The sequence below is a fragment of the Quercus robur genome, chromosome 9, assembly GCF_932294415.1.
Source record: "Quercus robur chromosome 9, dhQueRobu3.1, whole genome shotgun sequence".
Taxonomy (NCBI): domain Eukaryota; kingdom Viridiplantae; phylum Streptophyta; class Magnoliopsida; order Fagales; family Fagaceae; genus Quercus; species Quercus robur.
This window is the reverse complement of record NC_065542.1, coordinates 19808030-19834514: the sequence shown is the minus strand read 5'-3', so window position 1 is coordinate 19834514 and position 26485 is coordinate 19808030. Positions and strand designations below refer to the sequence as shown.

Below are 26485 nucleotides of genomic sequence, written 5' to 3'. Positions count from 1 at the left end.
AATTTTGTATTGATGGAAAGTTTCAGTCTATTAACTCTCCAGCTATTGTAAATTATAAATGTATTTATATGACTGGTCATCAAACCATTATAAGGTTTATAGTTGCATCCAATTAGAACTAATGCATTTTTACATAACCAAAGGAACCTAACAACGAAGGAGTTGCATTCACATTGAGACCACTACTAAAGACTTTGGTCCAAAAATGAACAAGACATTGGGGCCTTTCCTCATCAAGGATTCTATGTCTAAGACATTGCCTTTCGACAAGAATGGATTCACCATTCACTAGCAAGAAAGCAAGAAAACTAACAATCTTAAGTGATGAAAATATAGTAAAGACAAAGTAGTAGTTTTAGATTTCTAAGAGATGATTGTAGCAATCGTCGGATATGCTCACATTGGGGCTAATCATAGAGTTTACTCCATGTATAGATTTGAGATCAATGGTATGCATTTTGTTTTTTAATCTAAGATATAACAAATTGAGTGTCATGTAATCATTTAATTCTAATCTTTTGGATAGTAGAGAAATGTCATTTAATTCTAGTACATATGTATTATTACATTAATAGCAACTAACTATATTAATTTGTTTGGGGGGGGGGGGGGGGGGGTGGGGGGGGGGGGTGGTGGTGGTGGTGTTGGGTGGTGGGTGATTGTTGTTAAGAATAGAGGAGTTAAAGCTGCAACACCAATATTTGCCTCAACTGATCTCCACCTCCTTAGAAAGCTGATAATCAGCCATTAACCTCTGGTAATATCAGCCAAGATAGGCAGAGTAACTCCCAACTAAAACCAGGATCTGCCCCACTCCTACTACTTTTCTTGTCGCATAAATTAACTTTCACTGAATCACCTGCTGCAAAATAAAATCCAAGTCATTGTCCTTCAACAAATGGCAGGGAAACATCTAGTATAAACAATTTTTTTTTCCAAGAATATGATGCTTTTTGGCTGATTGGTACTCTTCCAGCTTGCCTAAAAGCTTATATTAGAACGTTTAAGTATAGAGGCACAAAATTAAATTACATGCCGTACTAATTTGTATAGGCATTCCACAAGATGATTTTGCTAAATACCTATTTTATAAGTATCAGAGATAAAAAAAATAATAATAATAATATAAAATAAAATAAAATAAATTAAGATTTAGTGTGCATGAAAATAAAGTTGTTAATATCATGATAATCATGGGAAAATTCTTGAAGAGAGATGAAGATAAGAACTGAAAAGGGCAAATATTACTGACAACAAAACTTACCTTGCATGCAGCAAAAACTGGCCAAACTTGTTCAAATATTTCATCTTCTGTTCCTAATGCACAGATCTGCACACATTTGCTTCTCTTATGACATGTAAAATATAATTAAACACCAAATAGGAAATAGAATTCTTTAAACTCAACCAAAAAAAGAAAAGGTGAAAACAGGCAGGCAAGCCAATTAGATATATTCGCTTATACATGACAAGGCTGTAAGGCTTGAACACCACCTACTAATAAGAAGATGTAATATAACCCCTAATACATCATTTATTTATTAAAATACCTTATGAAGTTTTCCTTTCTCCGCATAGTAATTGACAACAGGAAGATTTAATGATTCAAACACTTTAAGACGTTTCTTGATTGTATCCATATTATCATCAACTCGGCCCTACAATAAACAACACCATACCCTTGAATAACAGTTTCTACATGATCTAAGCATGTGAAGAAATATAATTCACAAGAACCTGATTACGGCTTAGCACTCTTTTCACCATCTCTTCTACAGGGCAGTCAAAGAAAAGTACGATATTTGGTTCTACACCAATCTGCATTTGGAACACAATATGGTAGTATTATATACAAGCAATGTCGTAAAGCTTGTTATGAATGGAACTATTACTGCTTCCAACATCCTTACTAAAGTTGTTATTTCTGATCATATTCATCCCCCCTTTCATCCATCTATAAATTACTTTGCTACATAGTTAAATTTCTTTCAATTTCAACAAGATTTCTATTTCTCAATAGTAAATATTGGAAGGTAAAATGCACATATCTCAATGAGTTCCCTTGACAATTATCTTGCATGGATAAAAATTAAATTTTCTTTAACCAGTTTTAACAAGACAAGTATTTGGGAGAGAGACTCACAATTTGTTCAAATGCTACGCGGTTTTCCTCACATCGTGGGAAACCATCAATAAGAAATTTTTTATTGTCACTTGACTCCATCTCCTTTTGTATCAGTTTGATCGTCACTTCTGAAGGAACAATTCTTCCATCCTTAATTGTATCAAGAATCATGGACCTGAAATTTTAATTTTATCATCAAAAAACTTCATAAATTTGACAATGTGGATAAAGAATATTCTCAACAATGAAGATGAGGCATCATCACCCATATTCACTCTTAGAAGCTATTTCCTGCCTTAACAGATCTCCTGCACTAAGATGCTTAAATCCAAAAGTTTCAACAATTTTTTCACATTGTGTACCTTTTCCACTTCCAGGGCCACCTGAGAGAACATGAAAAAAAAAATTTAGCTTAATGCATAAAAGAAATAAAAATGTCACCAGTTCAACAATTTTGCAAGTAGTTTTTTTTTTTTTTTTGGGATAAATAATTATGAAAATCATTAAAGAAAATGCATAAAGAGGTGTAATTCTAATACATGGGGGTGTATACAAGAGTAAAACCCTTGAAAAATTAGCCATTTTGTGAGCAACATTTACAAGAAGACATTTTTTAAAGCATAAATTAGGAAAAAGTGTTGTCAACTCCCAGGAATCCAATCGTGTATTATATAGATTTGGGGGTAAGAGGAAAATTTTCTTTACTACCTGTTCATTGAAGATGTGCTACAAAGAAAAGTTTTCAATGTCTGCTAGATGGCATGTTATTCATACATATAGATTGAGGATGTAAAAATTGATTTTTTTTTAATAGGTAATAGAGATTTTATGGAGTAAAAATTACATCGTATTCATGATGATGAACACTCTATACTTGAAACAATTACAACAAATCAAAAAAAAAAAAATATATATATATATATATATATATATACATATTAACAGATTCTAGAAAATCAGAAATGGAAGTACAACTTGTATAGACCCAAATACGAGACCACTCAAACAAATTCCCAACTAGCAAAGACTTCAAAAGATCTAAAGGTCTCTCAATATCTTCAAAAGTATGGGTATTGCGCTCCCTCCAAATTTTCCACATTAGACAAGTTGGTACCATATTCCAAATATTTGAAAAAAAATTTCCCAACCAATTCCTCCATGTAAAAAGTAAAGAAGCAACCTCTTTCAGCATCACCCACTGAATCCCAAACATAAAAAATAAAAATAAAAACTTCACTCCACAAAGCGTGACCAAACTTACAATGGAGTAAAAGATGATCTACAATGTCCCCATTACACCCGACACAAGTGACACAAGCAACACCAATTAATAGGGACAATCCCCTCTTAAAAAGATTATCAATGGTAAAAATCCTGTCCCAAACCGTTGTCCATTAAAAGAAAGACACTCTTTTAGGTGCCTTTATACACCAAATACTCTTCCAAGGGAAAGAAGCATTAAGAGGACCAGACAAAAAATTATAATAAGAGCACACATCAAAAACTCTGTCTGAGTCAATTTCCAACTCAAATGATCATCACCCTCACCCCTTGGCAATTTGGAATAAATAATATCAAAGAAAGAATATACACCCTCCAATTCCCAGTCATGAAAAGCGCGGTAGAATTGTAAATTCTAGCTCCTACTTCCCTCTTCTGAGGCATAGAAAACCAAGTAAGAAATCCAAGCTTCTTTAGACACAGAACATGCAGACAGAACAGGATAAAGGTCCTTTAGAGGAACATTCCCACACCAAGGATCGTACTAGAACCAAATACGATAACCCTCTCCCACCGTATATACCACATGTCCAAAAAAGCTCTCCACACCTGTTCTAATATTCTTCCACATCCCTCAGCCATGAGTCCCTCTAGACCACCAACCCCCTCTAGTCTCTCCATATTTGGTTGCTATAACCTGACGCCATAACCGGTTACCTCAATTCCCAAAACGCCGTAACCACTTTCCAAGCAAAGCTTGGTTAAACAACCCAATCCTCCGAATCCCCAAACCACCAGCCACCACCGGCATACAAACCTTGTCCCAAGCAACTAGTGTGTTTGTGTGTCTACAGACAAACCACCAGACCAAGTGGCATACCATTGAAATCCCAGAAATTTTATTGACACATTGAATGTACTAATAATTTGTTCATTAGCTTATCAAAATATCCATCAAAGTTACCAGCAAGACAAGTTTTCTGTGGTATAGTCTATAGCAAAACAAATGGTGTCTCATGGCATATAATTAGCATAATAGTTCAAGCTAAGCCAATATACAGTCTTCCCTTTCACCATTTTCTTAAAATAAAGATTTAATTACTTAATTCTTATGAAAAAACGCTCATGTCTGTGATTGATCATCTACCAGTAGCATTTGTACTTAAGTCGTATTTCTTCTCCTTTAAGGAAGAGTTCTAGGGTTCAGTCATGGCAAGGGTTTGTGGGGTTAGTGATTTTTTTTATCATTTGACCAAAAGAAAAAAAGTGATCATCTGGTCTTGAAAAACAACAAAGACTAATTAATAACAATTTGGAGGCATATTTTATTCTCAGAGGAAAGTTGGTCTACTGCAGCCAACTACAGCAAATTTCCCATAGCAAGTTAAGCTGAACTAATTATTTTGAGATTCTTAATGAATTCATAACTAATCATCTAGTCTTACATTATTAAAGTTCAAATCGTTTTCTAGTTCCATTTATTATAAGATTATAGAAAAAAAAAATTGCTCAAATTCATAATTTGGATTAATCAAACCTTTCTACAAGCAGTTAGTGCAAGAAGCAAACATGCAGTGAGCCTAAAGAAGTAAGGCTCAAGAAATGAAATGAAGGTGAATAACTTCCAACATCTGTTTCTTCAGGCCCAAAGCATTTATTCAGAAAGAACGATTTATATCATCGAATCTTAAGAACAGAAATATTTTCCCATATAGTGTATATATGAATATGATCCCATTATTCACTCAACCAATAATGCGCTATTATTACCTAAGACAAAAGTTATGAAAGGGATTCTATCTTTGAAGGATGTTCCACCTTTTTCCTGCATCAAAATAAGAAACAAACAAGAAAATGAATCCCTTGGAACACATGAGACAGTGAAGCTCAGTAACTGGAACATTTGTAGGTATACCCCTCCTTGCTGAACAATTAATATTGCCACCTCACCCAAGGTATACGACTCAAGCAAATATTACACATAAAAGATATCAACAAATTAATTTTCTTAATCAATATTCTTCAAATAACGTTACAAAGAGATCAACCAAAAAATTGGGACCCTACAATAGTTGCTAAATTTTCACAACCTTATCCCATACTCAGGCTTGCTACAAGCATGTGAAAGCACAAAGTCTAGACACAACAAAGAAAACATCCTGGAAATTCCTAAAGAAAACCATACAAATAACAGGGTGAAACACAATTGCATGTCCTGTAGAAAAATTGGTGGACCCAAACAGAGTTGTTCGTTTATGTGCGTGATTTTGCTCAGCCAGGAAAAAGCTCAGGTGTAAACAGTTTATCAAATTAGAAATCCCAGTTCAGACCATGTCTCTACATCTTGGCTTAATGTCCACAATTTGTTTGACCACCATATACGAAATTTCACATTGAAAGATTTGAAAGTCCATATAGAAGATATCCTAATATCTAGAAAAAGCAATATGTTCAAATAATATTTTCTGTGTAATAGCAAGGACCAGATCAGATTCTAAACATGGCAAATAAGCTGTTGCGTTGTCAACATCTGACACAGACTTGACTTAGCTCCCAAGCTGCCAACTTTACCAAAAACATTATGACAAAATTAAAAGGTAAGTCTCTATCACTAATGATTTAACCACGAGAAAAATGGTGCCAAATATTCATCTAGCCTAGCTCAAATAGCTTAGAAAACACAATGTCAATTAGGGAACAAGTTTCTTTCAAAATGCAATCTTGAACATATCACGTTTACAGTAGGTATTAAACGCACATCTCCATAAATGTAGTCACCACAACTTTCAAAACCTTCAGCACATAAACCTCTAATTCATTGAGCAGTGTTCATACATAGAAACTATAATTAGAAAGTAGCACATTCTCATAGTTCTCCATGATATGGCTCTACCATAAAAGTAGAAATGATATGGTACCAAGTTGGGTATCTGTGTGGTGAATGATTCCCAAATCTTCAATGTATATGCTGGCTGCAGTCAATATTAGAAAAGAAAAGGTCAAAAGCAGGCCCAAAGTCTGGGCACAAAACCATAAGGGATGAAGGATTTATGTGTAGCACTTAGAGACAGTTAATTATAAAGGCATAAAACTTATCAAAAAGGATAATCATAAAAGCATTAAGATTGCAGCTTCAGGTGATTAATTGGATATAAAAAATTACGCAATTTACAAAAACCTGAAGGAGCCTTTTCAATCCTCATTATTGTCCCAAATTTTAATCTGTTCTTCTAACCTGTTTTACAGAGTCTGGCAAACATGGCCTACCTTTACATCTAAAAATCATATATAATAGACGGGTCATTCTATGATGCACACACTTTTTATTTTGTATGTACCATACCTGCCTAATCTAAACCCTCATCTATTATTTATTTTTTATTTTTTTTAAAAAAAAAAAAATATATATATATATATATATAAGGCTATATTCAATATTAAGAGTCAAGATTCGGTAAGTATGGGACATGCCAAAAAAGGGTATGTACTGTAGAATTCTCCACAATTTGATACATACTTACATATAAATATACAAGCACGCATATATATTCACATATGTTTGCAAATATAGCAATGGCTTAAATTGGCACTTTCTCCTACCATAAGAAAAGGTGAACTGTGAGGCCGTGGATTCAAAAGTCAATACTCACTGGGTGTGTAAAACTTACCATCAAAACCACATATAAAGGTATATGCATATACATGTATTAAACTCACTTTCAATAAGATATGATCATTACTCAGTCAAGATATTGTAACATGTCAAAGTGAGCGATTGGGGAACCATGTGATGCATAACACTTCAATTTTCTAGCTTAACCATTAATCAATCTCAATCAGAAACTTAAGGAACAAAGAAGAACAAACCCATTTTTGGTTTCCCAAAACATGTCTTAATCCCCCATTTTACAAATGAAATTATCCAACTAATCAACCTGATTATAGAACTCTTCTAATATCAATAGAAAGTTAAATTCTACTATGATCCATCAAAGTCAGCTCCTTTCACAAACAAAATCTAAGTTCCAACACTTCTTTCATTCATTTTTAGTTCATTTATGTATAAATATGTATGTAAGTATGTATGTATGTATGTATGTATGTATTTTTTTTTTTTTTTTTTTTCAATTGAGGTCGGAGCTGTTACCTACCTGGTTGAGAATGGATGATGATTTTGTGGGAGAAACGAATTGGGTAAGTGAACTCACGCGCCTCCACATCTCTCTCTCTCAGTTGGTTTTGATCTGGGTTTTTTGTTTTTGCTTTTGCTGGATTTTTGTGTTTGTTTTTTACTTCGGTTTTTAGTTTTGGACTCAGTGAGGCAATATGTCGAACAAGTAGCGCGCGATTACTGGTTTTCAGCTAAACGTGTAGCACCGTACGTGCCAACGCCACAGCGACTTCGTTGTAACTGCGATGAAATTGGACCAATTTGTTTAGGTCCCACTTAACTGTCTCTTTTATTTATTTATTATTTTTTAATTCGTATGGTCCAGGTTTGTGGGCTTATTTGGGCCGAGTTGACCAAAATAAATGGGCTGAGTTTCATTTCAATTGGGATTGGGTTGAGTTTGGTCCAAACTCAAACCAACCGTGATTTTGTTGCTAGGTCCAAATCCAATTCTCCAACCATGATTTTGCACATTGAATCATTCAATTTCATAATTACATGACATTGAGTTTGGACCAAAAGAACATGATAGGCCGGCATGAAGGCGTGTAAGCAAAACACTTAGGTATATTATTGGTGAACAAAAGAACATGGGAAGAGAAGAAGAGAGGGAACATAATAATTGTAGTATTTATATATTTATATAGTTCAAATAAATCTATAAAGTATGAAAACAATTAGTTTTCAAATTTCTTTTGGATCAATGAAGTCACATTATCTATATCTTTTATTAAATTTTTACAGCAAATGTGTTCCATGTATGAGCAAAAATTTATCATTTTTTTTTTATCATATTTACAATAGTCACTTGTAACTAGTTTGTAGAGATGCTTATTCTATTGAATGGTTTATGTGGGGGCAGAGAATTCGCGGCCCAGGCCCACTCTGCATTAGGGCCCAGGACCCAAGCCGAGGAGAGCCATTGCCGAGGACGACCTCATGCTCGGCACCTCACGAAATGCCTGAAGAAAGGGGCAAACTGAGTGTAGGGGCAGGGCAAGGGAAAAAGCTGCCAACACCATAATACAAAACCCTGTATCTGACAAGTCCATACTCTAAACCATACCCTTTAACTTTCCCAACGACCCCAAACCACTCTAGGTATGGGTTGACAGGACAGGTCTGCACCCCAGAAAAGTGAAACTTACACGTGGACTCTAAAGGGGGAAAGAAACACTAGTATAAAAGAAAAAACCCTCCAGAAGAAAGCAGGGGACTCCCTCCCCAGGTAAAAGGGAGAAAGGGAAGGATATAAGGCTCCTTGGACAGCGTCCGAGAACTGAAGTCCTACAACCCGTACTAATGGAAGGCTTAGGTAGTCAAGCCAGGCCCGCCCATATAAGAACTTCCATAGACGCCACGATTAAACCGTCCACCTGTGCCCAAGGTCATGCCTTTCAAGCCCACTCTCTACAAATCATATTGTTAGGGCCCTTTGCATACGAGCCCAACGTCATTCATGGGCCGTTAAATAAATTGTGTCCCTACCGTTTATATTACAATAAAAATTCACCATTTTATACACTAAAAAAACATATTGCACCCACCAAAGTTGATAAGACGTCACCCTATCATAAGTACTACCTCATTCATACCGAGGGAGTTCTAACTTCTATCCATAACCATAAGATGGGGAGTTGGGGTCCTAGGGGACCAAATGAAAATGAATGTACTATGAAAAGATATATCAAAGGATTAGAATAATTAAGTATAGTTATCCATGATTATCAAAATATATATATATATATATATATATATATATATATATATAGTCATCCTCATTCAATCATGATCTAATAATTACAGGTTGGACAAAGTTTATTAGCTTCAAAACTTGTTGTAGCTTAAGGCTACAACTTTACTCAATAAAATAAATATTACTACATATTTTGAAAATCTAACCGTTGAATTGCATGTTCTATATGCTCTTATTACACATGCCAAATTTGGTGTTAATCAGATATTATTTACTATATGATCTATAAGCTTATATATTATACATAATTTTAAACTACAAAAACTTACAATTTAAACAATTTATTGATGACATAGTTATTGATCTTTAATTTTTTTAAAATTTTGCAAGTATGGAAAATATAAAAAGAAGATGTAATATAATGGTAGATTTTTCAAAATTCACTTCCAATAAAAAGATATTGAGCAAGTTTGTAATTTTAAGTTACAACCAATTTTGTAACTAAACTTTGTACTTATAAGTTTTAATATGTACTCTTGAACCCAAATGAAAATTACCAAATTCAGTAATTTTCATGATAGGCTTTCCATTCCTATTAGACTTAGACACAGTTGGCCAATCATGGCCCATTTAAGAAGCCATTTCCTTTCTTTTTCTTATTTATTAAGCTTTTAAAACATCAATCATAACCAAAGGTCATAATAATTAGCAGATGGTTTTATGACCCCAAATAGAAAGGATCTAAAAATCAGAAATTTTCACAAATGCAAACAAATTTACTTGACCCACAAAAAAAAAAAAAAACTATGTGAGCTCGATCTATCATCATCATTACCAAACTTCATTTATGTCATACCAAACATTTTTGAAGTCATTTTGACATCTAATCACTCGCAAAATCAACTGATCAAAAAAATAGCTGTCTTATCTCTCACGAGTGCAAGAAAAGAACCATGCTCTACTCAAAAGCTATATAGCTCATTCTCAAAAGAAATCACCCATTAAGGAACTAATCCTAGACCTAGAGACTTTGATTATGATCCATACCTTTTGTTTTACACATAAAAATTACTAAATTGTCGGCAGATGGGTCTCAAAGTCTCACAGTCTCACAGTCTCACCCACTTTTTTTGCACGGGTGAAAAAGTTAATTGTGGCCTTGTTGAATATTGTGGATTGCATGGTAATTAAAAAGGATGTTGCGGGCTTCATACTCCAAAAAAAAAAAAAAATCCAAAGGCTGGGGGACAAGTTGATATGCTTTACTTCCCCACCATACCAACTACCTGCCTTTGAAACATAAATTATGAATCAATTACAACATCTTTTTAGCTTCTTATGTACTGGGAATTAGTTTAATCATAATGACGATATAACTACCACAGATTGCATCATTAATTCGTAAAATGATATCATATGGTTGTTTTACTTTCTTTTCTTTTCTTTTTTCTTATAGTGTACTTTTCATTTTGAGAGGAAAGGGAGAAAGTACGTTAAATCCGTGGCATCAGAAATGGAGATTGAGAAAGTGTCGGTTGAACTACAAACCTATCGACAAATTGGATCTCATTGCTGAAGGCTAATGGGTGCCTCACATGACTTAGGTACTAGTATTAGAGCAAACTCCCCTCATGTTATGTACCCTCTTCCCTATCCATAAATGATTCTAAATTAAGTGATAGTTCTGCTTTCAAGTCCCACATTGCCAAATTTTGAAAATTTGCCTTTTCAATCCTAAGTATCATGGAAAATAATTCAATATTTTCATAGTACAATTTTTTCTCACATGCATAGTAAGTCCCACTATTCATGTATTAACTATTGAGTATTACATCGTTGTACTCTAAAAGTACTAAATAATTTCTAATGTATATTATATAGTGGGAATGCAATACTAATTACTTAGGCCTTTCTTAAGTTACCATTTTTTTATGTACATAATCATATTATTTATAGATTTAAAATTTAAATCATTCAAATAAATAAATAAATATGTATATGTATATATGTATATATATATATATATATATAAGATTGGGTTCAAGTTACACCTAGTGTAATTCTAAGCAATGTTACACCACCTAATAACTTGTTATTGAATTAATATTTTGAAAATCCAACCATTGAATTACATATTCTATATGTTCTTAACGTGCATGCCAATTTTCATATCAATCGGATGTTATTTACCATTTGATCCATAAACTCATCTTTTATGCATTATTTTAAACTACAAAAATTTGAATTTTAACAATTGATTGATGGCATGGCTTTAATCTTTGATCACCTCGAAATTTTGCAAACACAGAGAATATACGAAGATAATGTGATCTTACGGTGAATTTGTCAATATTCACATCCAATTAAAAAATATTGAGTGGTGTAACATTGCTTAGATCACATTATCTTCGTATATTCTTCGTGCTTGCAAAATTTCGAGGTGATCAAAGATTAATAGCCATGTCATCAATCAATTGTTTATATTCAAGTTTTTATAGTTTAAAATAACACATAAAAGTTGAGTTTATGGATCGAATGATAAATAAAATCCAATTGATATGAAAATTGGTATGAATGTTAAGAATATATAGAATATGTAATTCAATGATAGAATTTTCAAAATATGAATTTTATAACAAGTTATTGGGTGTTGTAACATTATTTAGAGTTACACTAGGTGTAACTTGAACCCAACATATATATATATATATATATATATGACAAAATGACAAAATACCCATTTCTCACAAACTTTCTAGCAAAATACATACATATATATATATAGGCCAAAATAGCAAAATACCAATTTCTCACAAACTTTCCAGTAAAATGCTCCCTGTCAAAAACTATTTAGGGATACGTCTCTGTTTTGAAACTCAATTTTCTAAAAATCGAATTCCAAATGTAAAACTTGATTTTTGGACAATCGAATTATAGCGAAATGAAACTTAAAAATAAAAAATAAAAATAAAAATTGTGGAACTCAAGTTTCAAGTGAGGAACTCAAGTTTCTAGTAAGGAACTCGAGTTCCTTGAAAATATTCAAGTGAAATTCGAGTTCTATGAACTCGAGTTCCACAATTTTTTTTGTTTTTTTTTTAATTTCATTTCGCTATAACTCGATTGTCTAAAAATCGACTTTTAAAACAAGAGCATATCCTTAAATAGTTTCAAACAGGGGGCATTTTACTGAAAAGTTTGTGAGAAAGAGGTAAAACCCCATTTTGGCCTATATATATATAATTCTATTCTTGAACTTGGTCATAAAACAAACGCACCTTATTGGGTTGTAACGTGGCAAATAGTTTCTTAGGCTCAAATAATAGTGAGGTTTAAATCTGAATCCTTATCCTTACGCGAACCCTTTGGATCCATACAAATTATTTGTTTATTTGTCGCATTCTTCAATTACTAAATTCAATTCAATCATTTCACTATGACTTCGAGTTGCATATGTCATATGACTTAAGAGAAAAATTATTAAGGTAATGGAAAAATCTCATATACATTATTTTTAAAAACTAAACTTTGCATAGTTTTCTATTACACAAGTTGTAACCAAATAATGATATGTGATGTGATGTCTAGAGTTTGTAGTGAAGGAATCTCCAAAACTTTAAAAGAAAATTTTGTTTTAAAAAGCAGCATCGTTTAATTACCTCATACCAATTTGAATTGAAAAGAATAATCCTAAGAATATAAGGCTGAATTTTAATAATTTTTATGACAATTTAACCATAAGGGAAGAGTATAATTGCATTATAATAATGCAAAAAATCAAGTTTTGAAAGTAAATAAAGTATTAGAGCACAAAAATAAGTATAGACCATCGTCTCTTAAAATCATTTTAGAAAATCTACAATTTTTAAGGGTCATTATTAAGGTAATATTTTCTTTTATACTAAGGTAACAAGGGTAACACCTACATAATATAGGCGTTATGAATCTTATGATGAGATTTTTTTTTTAATATAATTCAATAATTACAATAGAATAAGGGATTTGAACCTAAAATTTCTCTATTGAAAATACTAAAAAGTATCAATCAACTCTGCTACGAAGTTCTTAACAAAAACTTGTTAAAATAACACAAATCCTAAAGGCGACAAAATATTGTCTCAACATTTGCTTACAGTAATAGCTTATAAATTTCCTTACGAAATATATTGGTGGTGTCCACTAGTTGTTGTATAGAATTAAATGTTGCATTAAAAATTTTCTTTTATCTCATAATCTTACATTTTTGTACTTGATTATCCATTCAAGACCATTTTGTTCATAATTCATATAATTTTTTGAGATCGATGTGATGGCATAGCTGAAGAAAAAATTTCACTTTATTAACATCACATACATAAAAACAAAAACAGCAAAATGGAATAATCAATAATGTCCTCACATATGCAAGAAAAGGCAATAGTAACATAATAAATCATTATCAAAAATTAATTAACTAAATTGACCCGACGTATAATGTAGAAACAAGGCCTCAAGAATGACACAATTTACGTCAAAAAAGAAGTTTTGGGTTCAATAATCATATAAGCCAAATATTTACGATAGCCTCTCATTGTCTGATGTTTAGGCTTAGCATTTAGCAAAAAATTAGCCAAAGAGGTTGAAGAAGTTGCTGACGAAATGAATGATGAAATGCTTGAGTAAGAGAGAAACAAGTGGTACAATTTAGGAGCGTGCGAATAAAATGAGAAATGAAACTAGTTTTTGGCTTAGATGTAACTATGTGGTTGGGTACACCACTTTCCACAATCCCATCATGGACCCTACATCTTCTGAAATCAAAACAAAAGGGAACAAACAACTAACGTTTAATTCTTAGGTCCCACGCACCTTTCATAAAACTTATATGAGTTATGATGGGCCACTCACTCTGTCTAGCTCTAAACTTTTTTTCTTATACTACAAAAGTGCGTGTGCTCACGCACACAGTTTTTGAAAAAGGATCAATTACAAAGTACATATGCTTTGACCTATTTTCAATTTTGTATATTTAGTTTCATTGGTTTTCAACGTAATGCTTCCGTTAAATTCACACCGTTAAGTCCACCAAAATACTGAAGTTTGGTTTGAGAGAATTGAGAAGAGAAAAAAAGAAGAGGAAAGAAAGGAATCAAAAGTCTGTTTAGTTAGGATCTTTCTTCCCAAATTGAGAGGAAAGGAAAAAGAGAAGAAAAAGTTTTGATGGTAGGACCTACTAATAAGTTATATTTCCTTCCATTTCTCCCTTACAAACCATATAAGTAAAAGGAAAAATGTTATCATTTCTCTTCCCTTTCCTCTTCCCTCTCCTTTCCTTTTACTAAATACGGTGTAAAACTACCAACAAGATTGGATGACACTAGACAAAAAGACAACTTAAATATAAAGTCTGTTTGGTACGTGTGTTTAAATAATAGTTTTCAATTTTTTTGAAAATACGTGCAAGTGAAAAAGTTGTGTAATGTTATTTAAAAACTAAAAATATATGTTTGAACTCGTGTACCAAACGGGGGCCTATAGTTTCTTGGGTACAATACATTAGAATCTCCCATTGAATTGAAATACATAATCATATTGAATTTAATCATTCTTGTAAAAGATAACATTATTTATATTGTGTATTAGTTAATGTATCTATGAATTATTTGAATTTAATTGGGAAACCTAATGTACTGTACCTAAATCAAAGTGTTACACAAATTGAAAATAGATTAAAGTTTACGGATTGAAATGAAAACAAAAAAAGAAAACTTAAGATTTAGGCTATTCAAAAAAAAATTCTTAGTCGTATATTAGCAAACATTCAAGATGAGATGAGAGGCAATTTTCAAGAGACCCTAGCAGTAGAAATGGCCAAGGGTACACACTACTCATTTTCTTGTCATGATCACAACGCAACTAACATGATTTCCTAGAAAGGGGCTTTGCGTGGGCTTAGAGAGAGGGTTGAGACTGAGTACCAAATATACTTTCCTATGCGAATGGAAGACTCTTTACCTTAATAAGTTTTGATACTATTGTCTTTTTATTATATAGTTTAGCGATAAAATTTCGGATTTCATTGTTAATTTCCAACTTTTTAGTATATATAATCATACTTTTATATAACTTTTTTAACAAAATAAAAACAAGCTCAGCCAAATGCACTCGAAATCAATATCGTATTAGAGTTTTGAGCTCCTTTGTTTTTTTTCCTGGTCAGAAAAGGTGGGGGGGGGGGGAAGACTAATATAAAGATAAATGATGTTTTCCAGTTTAAACAAAATTAACACAAAAAATAGCATATAATCAATTAGAAAATAAAAAGAACCAATCAAATATAGTAATCATTTTCTCAAAAATAAAAAATAATAATAATAATTATAGGAATCAAAGTCACCAAGATACTTTATATTAAATAGGATGAGCCTTGCCTTCCTGTTTCACAAATTTAAAGAAGAAAAAATTACAATTACATTGTCAACTTAAGTGTTTAATATAGCTTTTACATTGTGAATCGATCCAAGCCCGATAAGATTTACAAGAATTACCTGGTCATCACCTTTATATTATATAAAAAAAAGAGACAAAGCTAAAACAGATCTCATCTAATCATCTATAAGGATGCTTAGTAATAATTAATAAAATTACTTGAAAGATTAGCTTGCTTATGCAATTAATATTGGGGTTGAGCTATTACTTTTTAAATAATAAAAGGATGCTTGGCCCTTACTTGGCTTCAGGGTTTTTATTATTTGCGCTTTTTATCATCCCGGTCAAAAGCAAATTTCAAGTAAATGACTATCCTTAAATGTATTTGATAGTCATATGTTAGCTTTTCATTACTATCAAAAAATAAAAAAGATTTTGATATATGAGCAAAACTTAAGTACAATACTTAGGTACTATTTCTTAGATTCCCTTTTTAAGATTTTGCCATATGGATTTTTTCTCATAGAATGAAAGTGTATTTTTAAATTAAGTAGCCACACAACTGAATCTTAAGAGGGAAACTTAAGGAACAGCACCTAAGGTACTGTACCTAAGTTTTATCCTAATATATATTAAATGTCATGACCTTTGCCATGACATTAAAAATTACCTTGTTGCTTATTTATTATTATTATTTGTTTGGATGATTATTGTTGTATTTATTTATATAGGAATTGGGAACTCTTGGACAGCATTCTCACACGCGCAAGTCAAGCGTGAGAGTAGCTATTAGCTAACCTCCAAAATAAACATTTCATGCGCCCCCCAATGAAAAGGGAGGTCAGTAGTATATAAAGGTGGGTGAGTTAGGCTTAGGTTCTCCTGAAGTTGGTGGACAACACTAGTGAAGGCAAAAATACTAAAAAGCTCAAACGTGATGGGGAGGCAACCTTGTTGTGACAAGCTTGGAGTGAAGAAAGGGCCATGGACAGTTGAGGAAGACAAGAAATTGGTCAATTTCATCCTCACACATGGCCAATGTTGCTGGCGTGCCGTGCCTAAGCTCGCCGGCCTCCGGCGTTGTGGCAAGAGTTGCCGTCTCCGGTGGACTAACTACCTCAGGCCAGACCTGAAGAGAGGCCTACTTAATGAAGCTGAGGAACAACTTGTTATCGATCTCCATGCTCGTCTTGGCAATAGGTATTTCATTATTTTAGTGGTACTATATTACTATGTTTTGTGGTTTACTGTTTACATATCAAGTTCTGTAAGCATAATTTTTGAAAACATGTTATTTGAAAACTCTGGTCTACTTTTCTAGCTGGGGTCTAGTGCTTTTACTATGGGAGGTGTGAAACACATGCATGCGAATGAAATTTGAGGTCTTGAAATATCTACAACTTGGTTTCAACATGTTGGAATTGACAATTTGAAATTAGCCAAAAAAAGATGATAATGTTACGTTGCATCACTATCTAATCTTACTTTCATTTTCCATGGCTGTCTGGATTTTACACTTGCACATCTACCTGTACATGAAATAATCAGCTACAGCTATGGCTAATGACAGAATGTGGGGTATCCAGAAACCCCTAATTACTTAGTACTTTAACTTAGTTTATCATATAGATATGAAGAAAATGGAACTAAATGATAACAGAAATCAAAGATAATGAATCTGTATGAGCTATAAAGTAAAAATAAAAAATAAATAAATAAAATAAAAAATAAAATAAAATAAAATGACACCTTTTATTTAAAAATATAATGAAAAAATTGCAATATATATATAAAAATAAATTAGGGCAAGATTTTTATCTTGTATCTTAAATGTAACACGGACACGATACATGTTAACACATACTGCGCTTATCGGTGTTGCATCCAATGCATTAAAAGACTAGGTAAAAGTCAAAAACCCTTTTCTATGAAGTATGGTTTTAGACTTTTAGTGTTTCAATTTTTTTTTCCTCAAAATAATAAGCACTTTCATTTTCTTTAGGTGGTCCAAAATTGCAGCAAGAATGGAACTAAATGATAACAGAAATCCAAGATAATGAATCTGCATGAGCTATAAAGTAAAAAAAAAATATATATATATATATATATATATATGACACCTTTTATTTAAAAATATAATGAAAAAATTGCAATATATATATATATATATATATATATATTTATATAAATTAGAGCAAGATTTCCATATTCTATCTTAAACTTGACACGGATACGATATATGTTGACACATACCGCATTTGTCGGTGTTGTATCCAATGCATTAAAAGACTAGGCAAAAGTCAAAAACCCTTTTGTATAGAGTAGTTTTAGACGTTGTGTCTCAATTTTTTTTCCTCAAAATAATAAAGTTGCACTTTCATTTTCTTTAGGTGGTCCAAAATTGCAGCAAGATTGCCAGGAAGAACCGATAACGAGATCAAGAATCATTGGAATACCCATATCAAGAAAAAGCTTATTAAGATGGGTATTGATCCAATTACACATGAACCTCTTAATAAAGAGGCCACCCCACCAAATACCCTTTGTCAAAGTCTTGATCAAAGAGACATTGAAGACAACCATCAGGAATCAACAAAAATATGTGGCCAAGCCTCCTCCATTGATAATTCTAGTGCCCCAACTGAAAATTCCTCAACTGGTGAATCTCAGTCATTGGACCCAGGTGACAATGACCTATTAATGAGTTACATATGGTCTGATCTGGACGATTCACTATGGAATTTCCCAGCAACTGGGGAAGACTACAGTAATTTTGGATCATCATCACCAGAAAATTACTCTGAATTTTCTTTGAACTACAAGGACTTTTTTGGAGAGGACTTTGGCTTTGGTTGTTTTAGTGACATGGACATGAATTCTCAAGACATGGGTGGCAAGCACTAACTAGTACTTCAAAAATCACTAGCGGGGTTCATGAGTGGACACTTTTTGGTCCTGCTTCCATTTCCAATCTTGGCTTAATTTATTTTGAAAACTTTTAATTACAGTAACTTACGCAATTAGAAAGCCTACGAGTATATTTACCTTCAAAAGAGAAAGACTACAAGATAAATTATTAGTTGGTCAGTCCCATCAAAGATATGTTTATATAGTTGCTACTAGGTGTGGGTTGGTAAGGTGTCATTTTGCTGAATATATTGGGAAGCTTACAATTCAACCTTTTTTTCTGTGGAGAAGGATATATTGAGGCCCATGATATGTGCCTCACTTGGCTTGTGATGGCAAATCTATTTGGGATTTCTAATTGCATAGGGTAAAATATAGATATGCCCACTAATAGCAATTTTATTTATCTTTTCAGATTTTAGATAATGTTTATGCTACCTAAAGCAAAAGCTCACCCCACTCAAAAGAGTTGTGTGGTTGAAGCACAGGACCCCTATGTAAATGAAAGTACTTTGTAAGCATGTGCATTCCAATAAGATGTAACTAAATTAAATAAAAATTGGGAGGGGAATCATTGATTGATCCCAAGAATATCTTAAGCTTTTTGCCTACTTTTGCAAAATTGAAAGATTCTATTCCTATCAATGGAAGACGCTGGCTCTGCAACAAGCTACCTTTTGTGCACATTGCTTTCAAGTTTCATCTGCTTTTGCAGATCTTGGTGAAACAGTCAGATTGTAGCCCCCAAAAGGCAATTCAATTGATAGGCTCCACTTTAATGGCTTAGCATTCTGGTATCCCACGTGGATTTAAGACTTAGATCGTTCAAAAAAAAATATAAAAAAATAAAGATTTAAGTTTTTTAAGGTCAAATTGAGGTCCAATCGAGGTTGGACAGTAATAATGTCAAAATTAATTTAAAAATTAAACTTTCAAATGAATTTTCACAATTTATATAAAGTTAATAGAAAATAATAAAGTATAAACAAGCATAAAAAATTTTTGTTCAGTAATCTTTCAAATCAAAAATATTGAAATCTAAATAAAATCATTTTCAACATTAATTTATATATTGCATATTTATATGTTAAAGTAAAATTCTTGAACAACTAATAAAATTATCAAATAATAATAAATTGAGAGGGAGGTAATATGATAAATTGAAAAACTATAATCTAAACTTAAAATCTAAGAATGACACAAAAAATGAGCTTGGCTTGGTGGTTGGCATGTCAATATAAGCTTTATAAAAAGTTAGGGTCTCAAGTTCAACCATGTTGTCCAATGTTCCAGGATACCGCTATAATGAATTTTTTTTTTTTAAATTAAAATCTTATTTATTCATTTTGAAAATAACACTAACTCCAGTCTAGGTGTGACAACCATGTTGTCCAAGCTCCAAAATATTCCAGCATAGCATATTTTGGGTGGAGCAAGATCCTCTAGAGGTCTTAAAATAACTCTATAATGAAAATTTTAAAATCTTATCTATTCATTTTGAAATAAGAGTTAGAATTCTTAACATGACAATATTACTCTATGAAGTTTTTAAAATCTTATCTATTCATTTTGAAATGAGAGTTAGAATTCTTAACATGACAGTATTACTCTAGAAAGTAAGAGATAGAGAGTGGTTAATTAAAGCCATGGAAAGCCCACATTGCCAAAAGCAAGCCACACCTAAGTCATGGAATTCACTTGGTGAATCACTGTATAATTACTGCAAGATAATTTTATTTGGTTTTGATAAATACATTTGTCAACTATGATTTATTGTTGAATACGTTACCTTGTTTATATTTGCAAACTATGATTTACAAATTACAAGTGAGTATTGAGTGCCTTATAGGCTATAGCCTAATTACTTTCACAAAAGAATAACTTTTTTTTTTTTCAATATACATAACTAGATTTTTTTCTCAAAAAAAAAAAAAAAAAAAAAAAAAAAAAAAAAAAAAACCAACTAGATTTCTTCTTTCTACATTATGGATTCAATTATTTTATTTGCAAGTGGAAGTACAACAATAATAGGACCACAAAAAGAACCCACGCCTTGCAAAGCCACAAAAAGTACATGGTGTGAGTGTGACACGCCCAAGTTTTGGAATTCACTTGGCGCTGTGTAATTACACTAGATGGCAATTTAATATATCTTTTAGTCCAAAAATAAAACATAACTTAAAATTTTGAGATTAATTAGAGTGAAATTCTAGAAGTCACTACAAAACTTAGCTTAAGAACAAGTCAATATGAGGCTTGATTTTTTTTTTTTTTAAGAAGAAATAAGACTCTTTTTTTATTTTTTAGAGATAATTACAATATGAGACTAACTCCACAGCTTGAATTATTTCTCCCCTAAACCCCCCAAACACTAATGCTTGGAGAGATGTCATTTCAACTACAAAACACTTAGCCAAAAGAGATGAGGCTTGATGTTGATTTGTCACCACACAAATTATTTAACCTCTATGTATAAGTTTTTTTTTTTTCTCTAATATATATATATATATATATATATAAGTAGAAAAATACGAAATACAAAATACAACATAAAAGACTTATAAAAAATAATCCTTGAAAAAAAAAAAGGCCAAGGTCCTTAGTGTGAAATTAAATTGCTTTCCGATGCAAGACTTTTGAAGCCAGTGCCGAGAAAGCTTGTACGATACCATTAACTTATGAGTCTATGCCAGTTTTTCTTTTTTCAAATTACACACGTGAGTGGATTTTGAATTCATGACCAAGTTATCTACACATTCTAGTAAGAGAAGAAATTGTCATTTAGATAATCCAAGCTTATTGGCTGCTTTTAACTCTCTTTTTTTGTAAATATCTTATTACCTTTGGCTTAAGCTACAACTCGTTTATGCGCAAATGTAATTAAGAATAAACACAATTTTTTATATATATATATATATATATATATATATATATATAACATTTCTATTTAATAAGTAATAGTCTGTACACATTTAATGTATTACATTGAAGCACAATAAATTTAAAAAGACTCCTTTTATATTTTTTAAGTTTAAATGTATAAATTCATATGTAAATATAATTGGCATGAAATTAGAGTATAACTTGAAGAACTCATGGCATGAAATTGGAGTTGCTTTAAAATCTAAAGATATTCGGCATCAAATTATAGAGCAAATTAAAGAATACTGGGCACAAAATTAGATTACAATTGGAATCTAATTTTGATTCTTGAGTGAGCTTTTCACTTTATTATATTATGAAGTACTAATCATTATCGTGATATCCCTTAATTAGTCAAACCCATCGGTTCTAGTTCTTATGTGTATATTGGTTGTTTTACACTTGCAGTCTACACCTAAGCAACTTATTAACCGATTGAACAAATAGCACCTTCTTATTAATAATCCATTGGCTTTAGTTCATGGGCATGATGGGAATAGCACAAGCACTAAAAATTACCCTTAATTTCCACCAAGGAATGATTGAACAAGTAGCACCTTCTTAATGGTAATCCTATCTCTCTTTCGTGGTAATTAAGTTAAGATTTGGACAGACATACTTTTGTTGAAAAAAATAGTAGTGCTCTTTATGAAGGGAGCGTGATGTATGGCATTTACCTCCACAGTTAAAGCCTCAATTAGAAAATAAAATGATATTAGGGTTGGGACGCCAAAGGCCTTAATGTTGAGGGGGTGGAATTGGAAGGAAAAGATAAATTATTCACCCTTACGAGAGCAGTCCTTCTGTGAAAGAATTGAGAAAGAACTCTTCCTGTAAAAGTGAATAATTTCTCGAGTCGAATGAAAAAACCAAATAACGAATCTACTAAAGAGACAATAATTTTAACTCGACATTAACACAAATGAATGACAAGTTCATCCTTATTAAAACATACTGCGAAAGCCATTTTCACTTGTATACACTAGGCATGTGCCCCATCATAAACAAATTCTAGTGCCAAGTACCCTGTTTGCAGAGACACCCTCCCTAGATCGTAGTGCAACAAATGCGACAATGCTTCAAATTTAACGGTGACAGTGCTTCATCGTGCTTGGCACAATATACCATGTTTGCAGAGCACATATTGAGATATAGTTAAGTATGTTGTTTACATGTATTAGGGGCCTTGCCAACAAAATTTGAACACTAGTATTGTATTACCCTCTTCATTCCCTCTATAAAAGGAAGTCTTATATTTGAACAGATCATAAAAATATAGTGAAAGTATAACTAGCTTGTGCCCGTTGTTTGTCTTTGATTCCACTAGGGTGTCAAATGTTGCGGTAGCTAGCCTTATGTTTTATCCATTTACTGTTTTACCCCTCTAGCACCAATAATTATAATGTATAGCGAGACTCAGTTGCATGTATTGGAAATATAAGATACTGTCTCCTCTAACTCTTACAAAAACATACCCTAAAATCTTATATGTGAGGTGTATGTGGGTTCAAGAATTATGTTGATGCCACCTCCAAATGGTATGGTTTTATTTCACTTCATCATAATTGTTTGAACTAGTGGTGGAGTTTACATATTGTGAGAGATCCACTACATGTATATCGGAAACAATAGATATTGTTTCTAGCAAGTATAGTAAGTTAGTAACATACCCTAAAATCTAATGTATACGTACGTGGGTTCATCATTCATGAATTATGTTGATGTCACCTCCCAAATGGTAGGGTTTTGTTTCACTTAAAGAGTTGTTTGCATACAGGGAAAGTGTGAGATAATGAGATAGAATAGAAAAAGCTTTTGAGCACGATGTTGATATATAGCATGACTAACTTTGGACCACTTCTTTCTTTTCTCCAAAAATAAGGTTCGCTTTTGGCTTAGTGGCAAATCAAAATAGAGTAATGTGGTAATTTGTAGTTTACCAGACAAAAAAAATGTGGTAATTTGTAGATTTTAAAAAGCCATGAAAGGAAATGCTTATAAAGAGGACCCATCTAATCCTGGGCATGATCATTGTCTCATTTCTTTAACATTTAACAACTAGATTTATAGGTGCCGTTATTTCTGACCTACGCATGGCACCAATTCAGTCATCTAATCATAAAAAATCATATTAAGATTAAAGAAGTAATAGAACCCCACTAAAGCTCTATGCCTTTAATCAAAACTATAATATGTATATTTCCACTTTTATAAAACTAATAACAATGTTACAAGATATCTCATGATGAGATCCTCCTAACAAATCATCCGTGAACAACGACAACAATATATAAGCCATCAATTTGGTTATTCGTGCACGAAAGTGAAGGGAAAGTGAAATTCCAAGTCACACAGTTTGCTTTGGTTTCGGATTTTCATTGGGAAACAGAGACTCTGAAAGCATATTCCTTGGGAGAGTCAGCATGGATTGCCTATGCGAGAAAGCAATTTAAGATATCTTTCTGCAGCTCTTGCATGTTGGTGTTTAGTTTTTTTGGACAATAAGCAAAAATTGTGGCTGCTCCTTGAGATATATTATATTTAAAGGCAAAATAGTCTCTTTTAATCCTTACATTCTATCAACTGTACCTTTTAGAAAAGGGAAAGAAAAAAAAAATAAAACAAAAAAACAAGATTTGTTAGGTAATTATAGGAATGAGATGAGTGGACAAATTCCATTATGACTAAGCCTCCAGGTGACTCCAAAAAGAATACGCATGTATGAAGAAAAGTAGAACAAAAGATAGTATCCATGTGTCAATAATGACGATAGAGAAAAATGAGTTTGCAATTTTCATCACGCAAATGATGTCATGAAACAAATTTATAATTTCTTCAATCATCAATAAACATACAAAACAACCCCCGCCGCCTCCTCTTCTTCCTCACAACTATCATATTAAGCAATTTTATATAGGGCATGAATGTTCAATGTGAAATTATTCATTACACAGTATATTTTACCCTTCTCTCATATAAAGATACACTTTTTTTTTTTTTTTTTTTTTTTGAGAATCAAGTAACTGAATTTTATTAAACTAAATCAAAATTGAATACATCATCCAAATTCAAGGTTAGTTCTTCTACTCATACATCAGTATCTACAGATACAACTGCTCGTCTAGCTAAGGCGTGTGCCAAATTGTTGCCCTCTCTTCTTACATGTTGGAAGCTACATGTCCTTAAAGAGGAACTCAAACTCCATATTTCCTCAATGATATGGCCAAACAGAGTATGACAAGGCTCCTTTGTGTTAATAGCTTTTATTATTCGTAAACAATCTCCTTCAAGTATTACTTCGAATAAGCTGAGTTCCTTTGCAAAAGCCACAGCCTGAGATGCCGCAAGTGCCTCTGCATGTTCTATTGATTAAGGCAAAGCTATTTTCTGACTGAGAGCACCAATAACATTTCCATTATAGTCTCTAATCACCACTCTTATACCTGCCATGTTACTGCTATCAAAGAGAGCTGCATCAAAATTGGCTTTGAACCAAGTGGCTTCATCATATTGTAGAAATTTTTTTAGATTTTTAGATTTTTTTTTAAATATATATATATAATTTTTCTTCTCCTATCATTTTTAAGTTGATAAAAATCTTAATTTGATTACAATCCAAATTCTTCATCTTATCCATGTAATCCTTATTTTTTACATGTAGTGTCTTATAAAAAAAAAGCAACAATTTCCTTCTTTTTTTTAATTACTACAATACATGTAAAAAGAAAAATTTTATATAAAAAAATTTATATATTACTAATAAAGGTCTAATCAATATTGTAGAATTTTTTTTTAGATTTAAAATGATAAGACAATTAAAATAAATAAATAAATAAAATAAAATAAAAACCTTAGAAACATGGATAAGATAACTAATTTACTAAGATTAGGATCGTGTAATCATTAGTATTTTATTTAAAATTTAAATTATAGATGAAAAATAATTTTAGAAAAAAATGCACGCTTTTTTTTTTTTTTTGATAGAAACATTTTTTAACAATATATAATTGATTAGAATTTCACATGGGATAGATGTTTCTTTAATTCCAAACCATTTAATAATTTCTCTTATAATTTAGCCTCAACATAATTTGAAAATCTATGTCTAATAGAACTCTCCCAAGCCCTAACTTCCATGTTTTTTGGATAAACAAGCATTCTAATAAGTGATGAGTTTTACCCTTTTTTTTAAACGTTAATTGTGATAATTTTTTTAATACACATCTTTTTCCTAACAATTCTATTTCTCTTATAATTCCTAAATTGATTAGAAATCTAACATCTTCACAATTGAAAATTCTCTATGTATACGGTTTTTTTAGTTTATTCTTATATATTTATATGCACAATTTCTTCATTTATGGCTTCTTTCTTTCTCTTTTTCTTTTTTCTTTTTTTTAATTTTTTGATGATAGAAACACTACTTATTGTTCTAATCAATTTTTTCTATCCCCATTATTAATAATAGGTTTGTATCTCTCTTTTTGTTTGCAGTAGAATACTTTATTAAAACCACACCATTACAGGTATGTTTCTATTCTTTGTTTTTGTTTTCTATGGTTTGCTTATGAGTCATAAATGCAATTTTAAATCCATGAAATCAATTTTATGAACCTCTATAAATATTTCACATTTATGATTTGTCAGGTATCAATTATTATTTGAGTTTGTTTTGTTTGTAGTAGAATGTTTTATAAAAACCACCATCCACACTATTAATGGTATATTTCTTCTCTTTGTTTTTGTTTTCTATGATTCTATTTATGAGTTGTAAAGTCAATTTTAAATTCATGAAATTCATATATAAGCCTATATAAATGTAGGAGGGATAAGGCTGAGTACAGAATGGAAACTGTGGGCCCAGCCCGAGAAGGGAAAAAGGCCCACTTGCATATTGTTGATGGCCATTTCAGAAGCCCAAGTGGAAGGAAGAAGCCTAGCAGCACAGACAAAAAGGAGTTGGCAAATAGATAAAAAAACTCAAATAATAGATCACAGGCCCATGAGATAAATAGATGGGCCTTGAGGAAGTAAA

At 31.9% G+C, this 26485-nt stretch overlaps 2 protein-coding genes across 5 annotated transcripts; one reads left to right on the top strand and one right to left on the bottom strand.

Moving 5' to 3' along the window:
- Positions 1–478: 478 nt before the first annotated feature.
- LOC126699349 (UMP-CMP kinase) lies at positions 479–7774 on the bottom strand. Of its 4 annotated transcripts, none has more exons than XM_050397103.1 (9): positions 7498–7773; positions 6240–6318; positions 5117–5171; positions 2391–2508; positions 2144–2300; positions 1738–1818; positions 1551–1658; positions 1265–1330; positions 479–862 (listed from the first exon to the last, which is right to left on the bottom strand). In XM_050397103.1, the coding sequence occupies exons 2-9, from the start codon at positions 6240–6242 to the stop codon at positions 848–850; spliced, it is 603 nt and encodes a 200-aa protein (XP_050253060.1). In that variant the 5' UTR covers positions 6243–6318; positions 7498–7773; the 3' UTR covers positions 479–847. The 4 variants fall into 4 exon arrangements, with proteins under 4 accessions (XP_050253060.1, XP_050253057.1, XP_050253058.1 ...); XM_050397100.1 differs by having other exon boundaries at positions 6265–6318; positions 7498–7772; XM_050397101.1 differs by having other exon boundaries at positions 479–859; positions 6265–6318; positions 7498–7772.
- An 8716-nt stretch (positions 7775–16490) lies between these two features.
- LOC126699571 (MYB-like transcription factor ODO1) lies at positions 16491–19119 on the top strand. The gene is made up of 2 exons (XM_050397471.1): positions 16491–16821; positions 18012–19119. The coding sequence occupies exons 1-2, from the start codon at positions 16559–16561 to the stop codon at positions 18523–18525; spliced, it is 777 nt and encodes a 258-aa protein (XP_050253428.1). The 5' UTR covers positions 16491–16558; the 3' UTR covers positions 18526–19119.
- The last annotated feature ends 7366 nt before the right edge of the window (positions 19120–26485 follow it).

What these genes read in the sequence shown, in the direction of transcription:
- LOC126699349 (XM_050397100.1), bottom strand. Translation starts at nt 7,566, where the DNA reads ATGTGGAGGCGCGTGAGTTCACTTACCCAATTCGTTTCTCCCACAAAA. An exon ending in GCTTCTAAGAGTGAATATGG is followed by an intron (nt 2,301 to 2,390) that starts GTGATGATGCCT and finishes TTAAAATTTCAG; the next exon opens with GTCCATGATTCTTGATACAA. An exon ending in GAGTGCTAAGCCGTAATCAG is followed by an intron (nt 1,659 to 1,737) that starts GTTCTTGTGAAT and finishes TGTTTATTGTAG; the next exon opens with GGCCGAGTTGATGATAATAT.
- LOC126699571 (XM_050397471.1), top strand. Translation starts at nt 16,559, where the DNA reads ATGGGGAGGCAACCTTGTTGTGACAAGCTTGGAGTGAAGAAAGGGCCA. An exon ending in CATGCTCGTCTTGGCAATAG is followed by an intron (nt 16,822 to 18,011) that starts GTATTTCATTAT and finishes CATTTTCTTTAG; the next exon opens with GTGGTCCAAAATTGCAGCAA.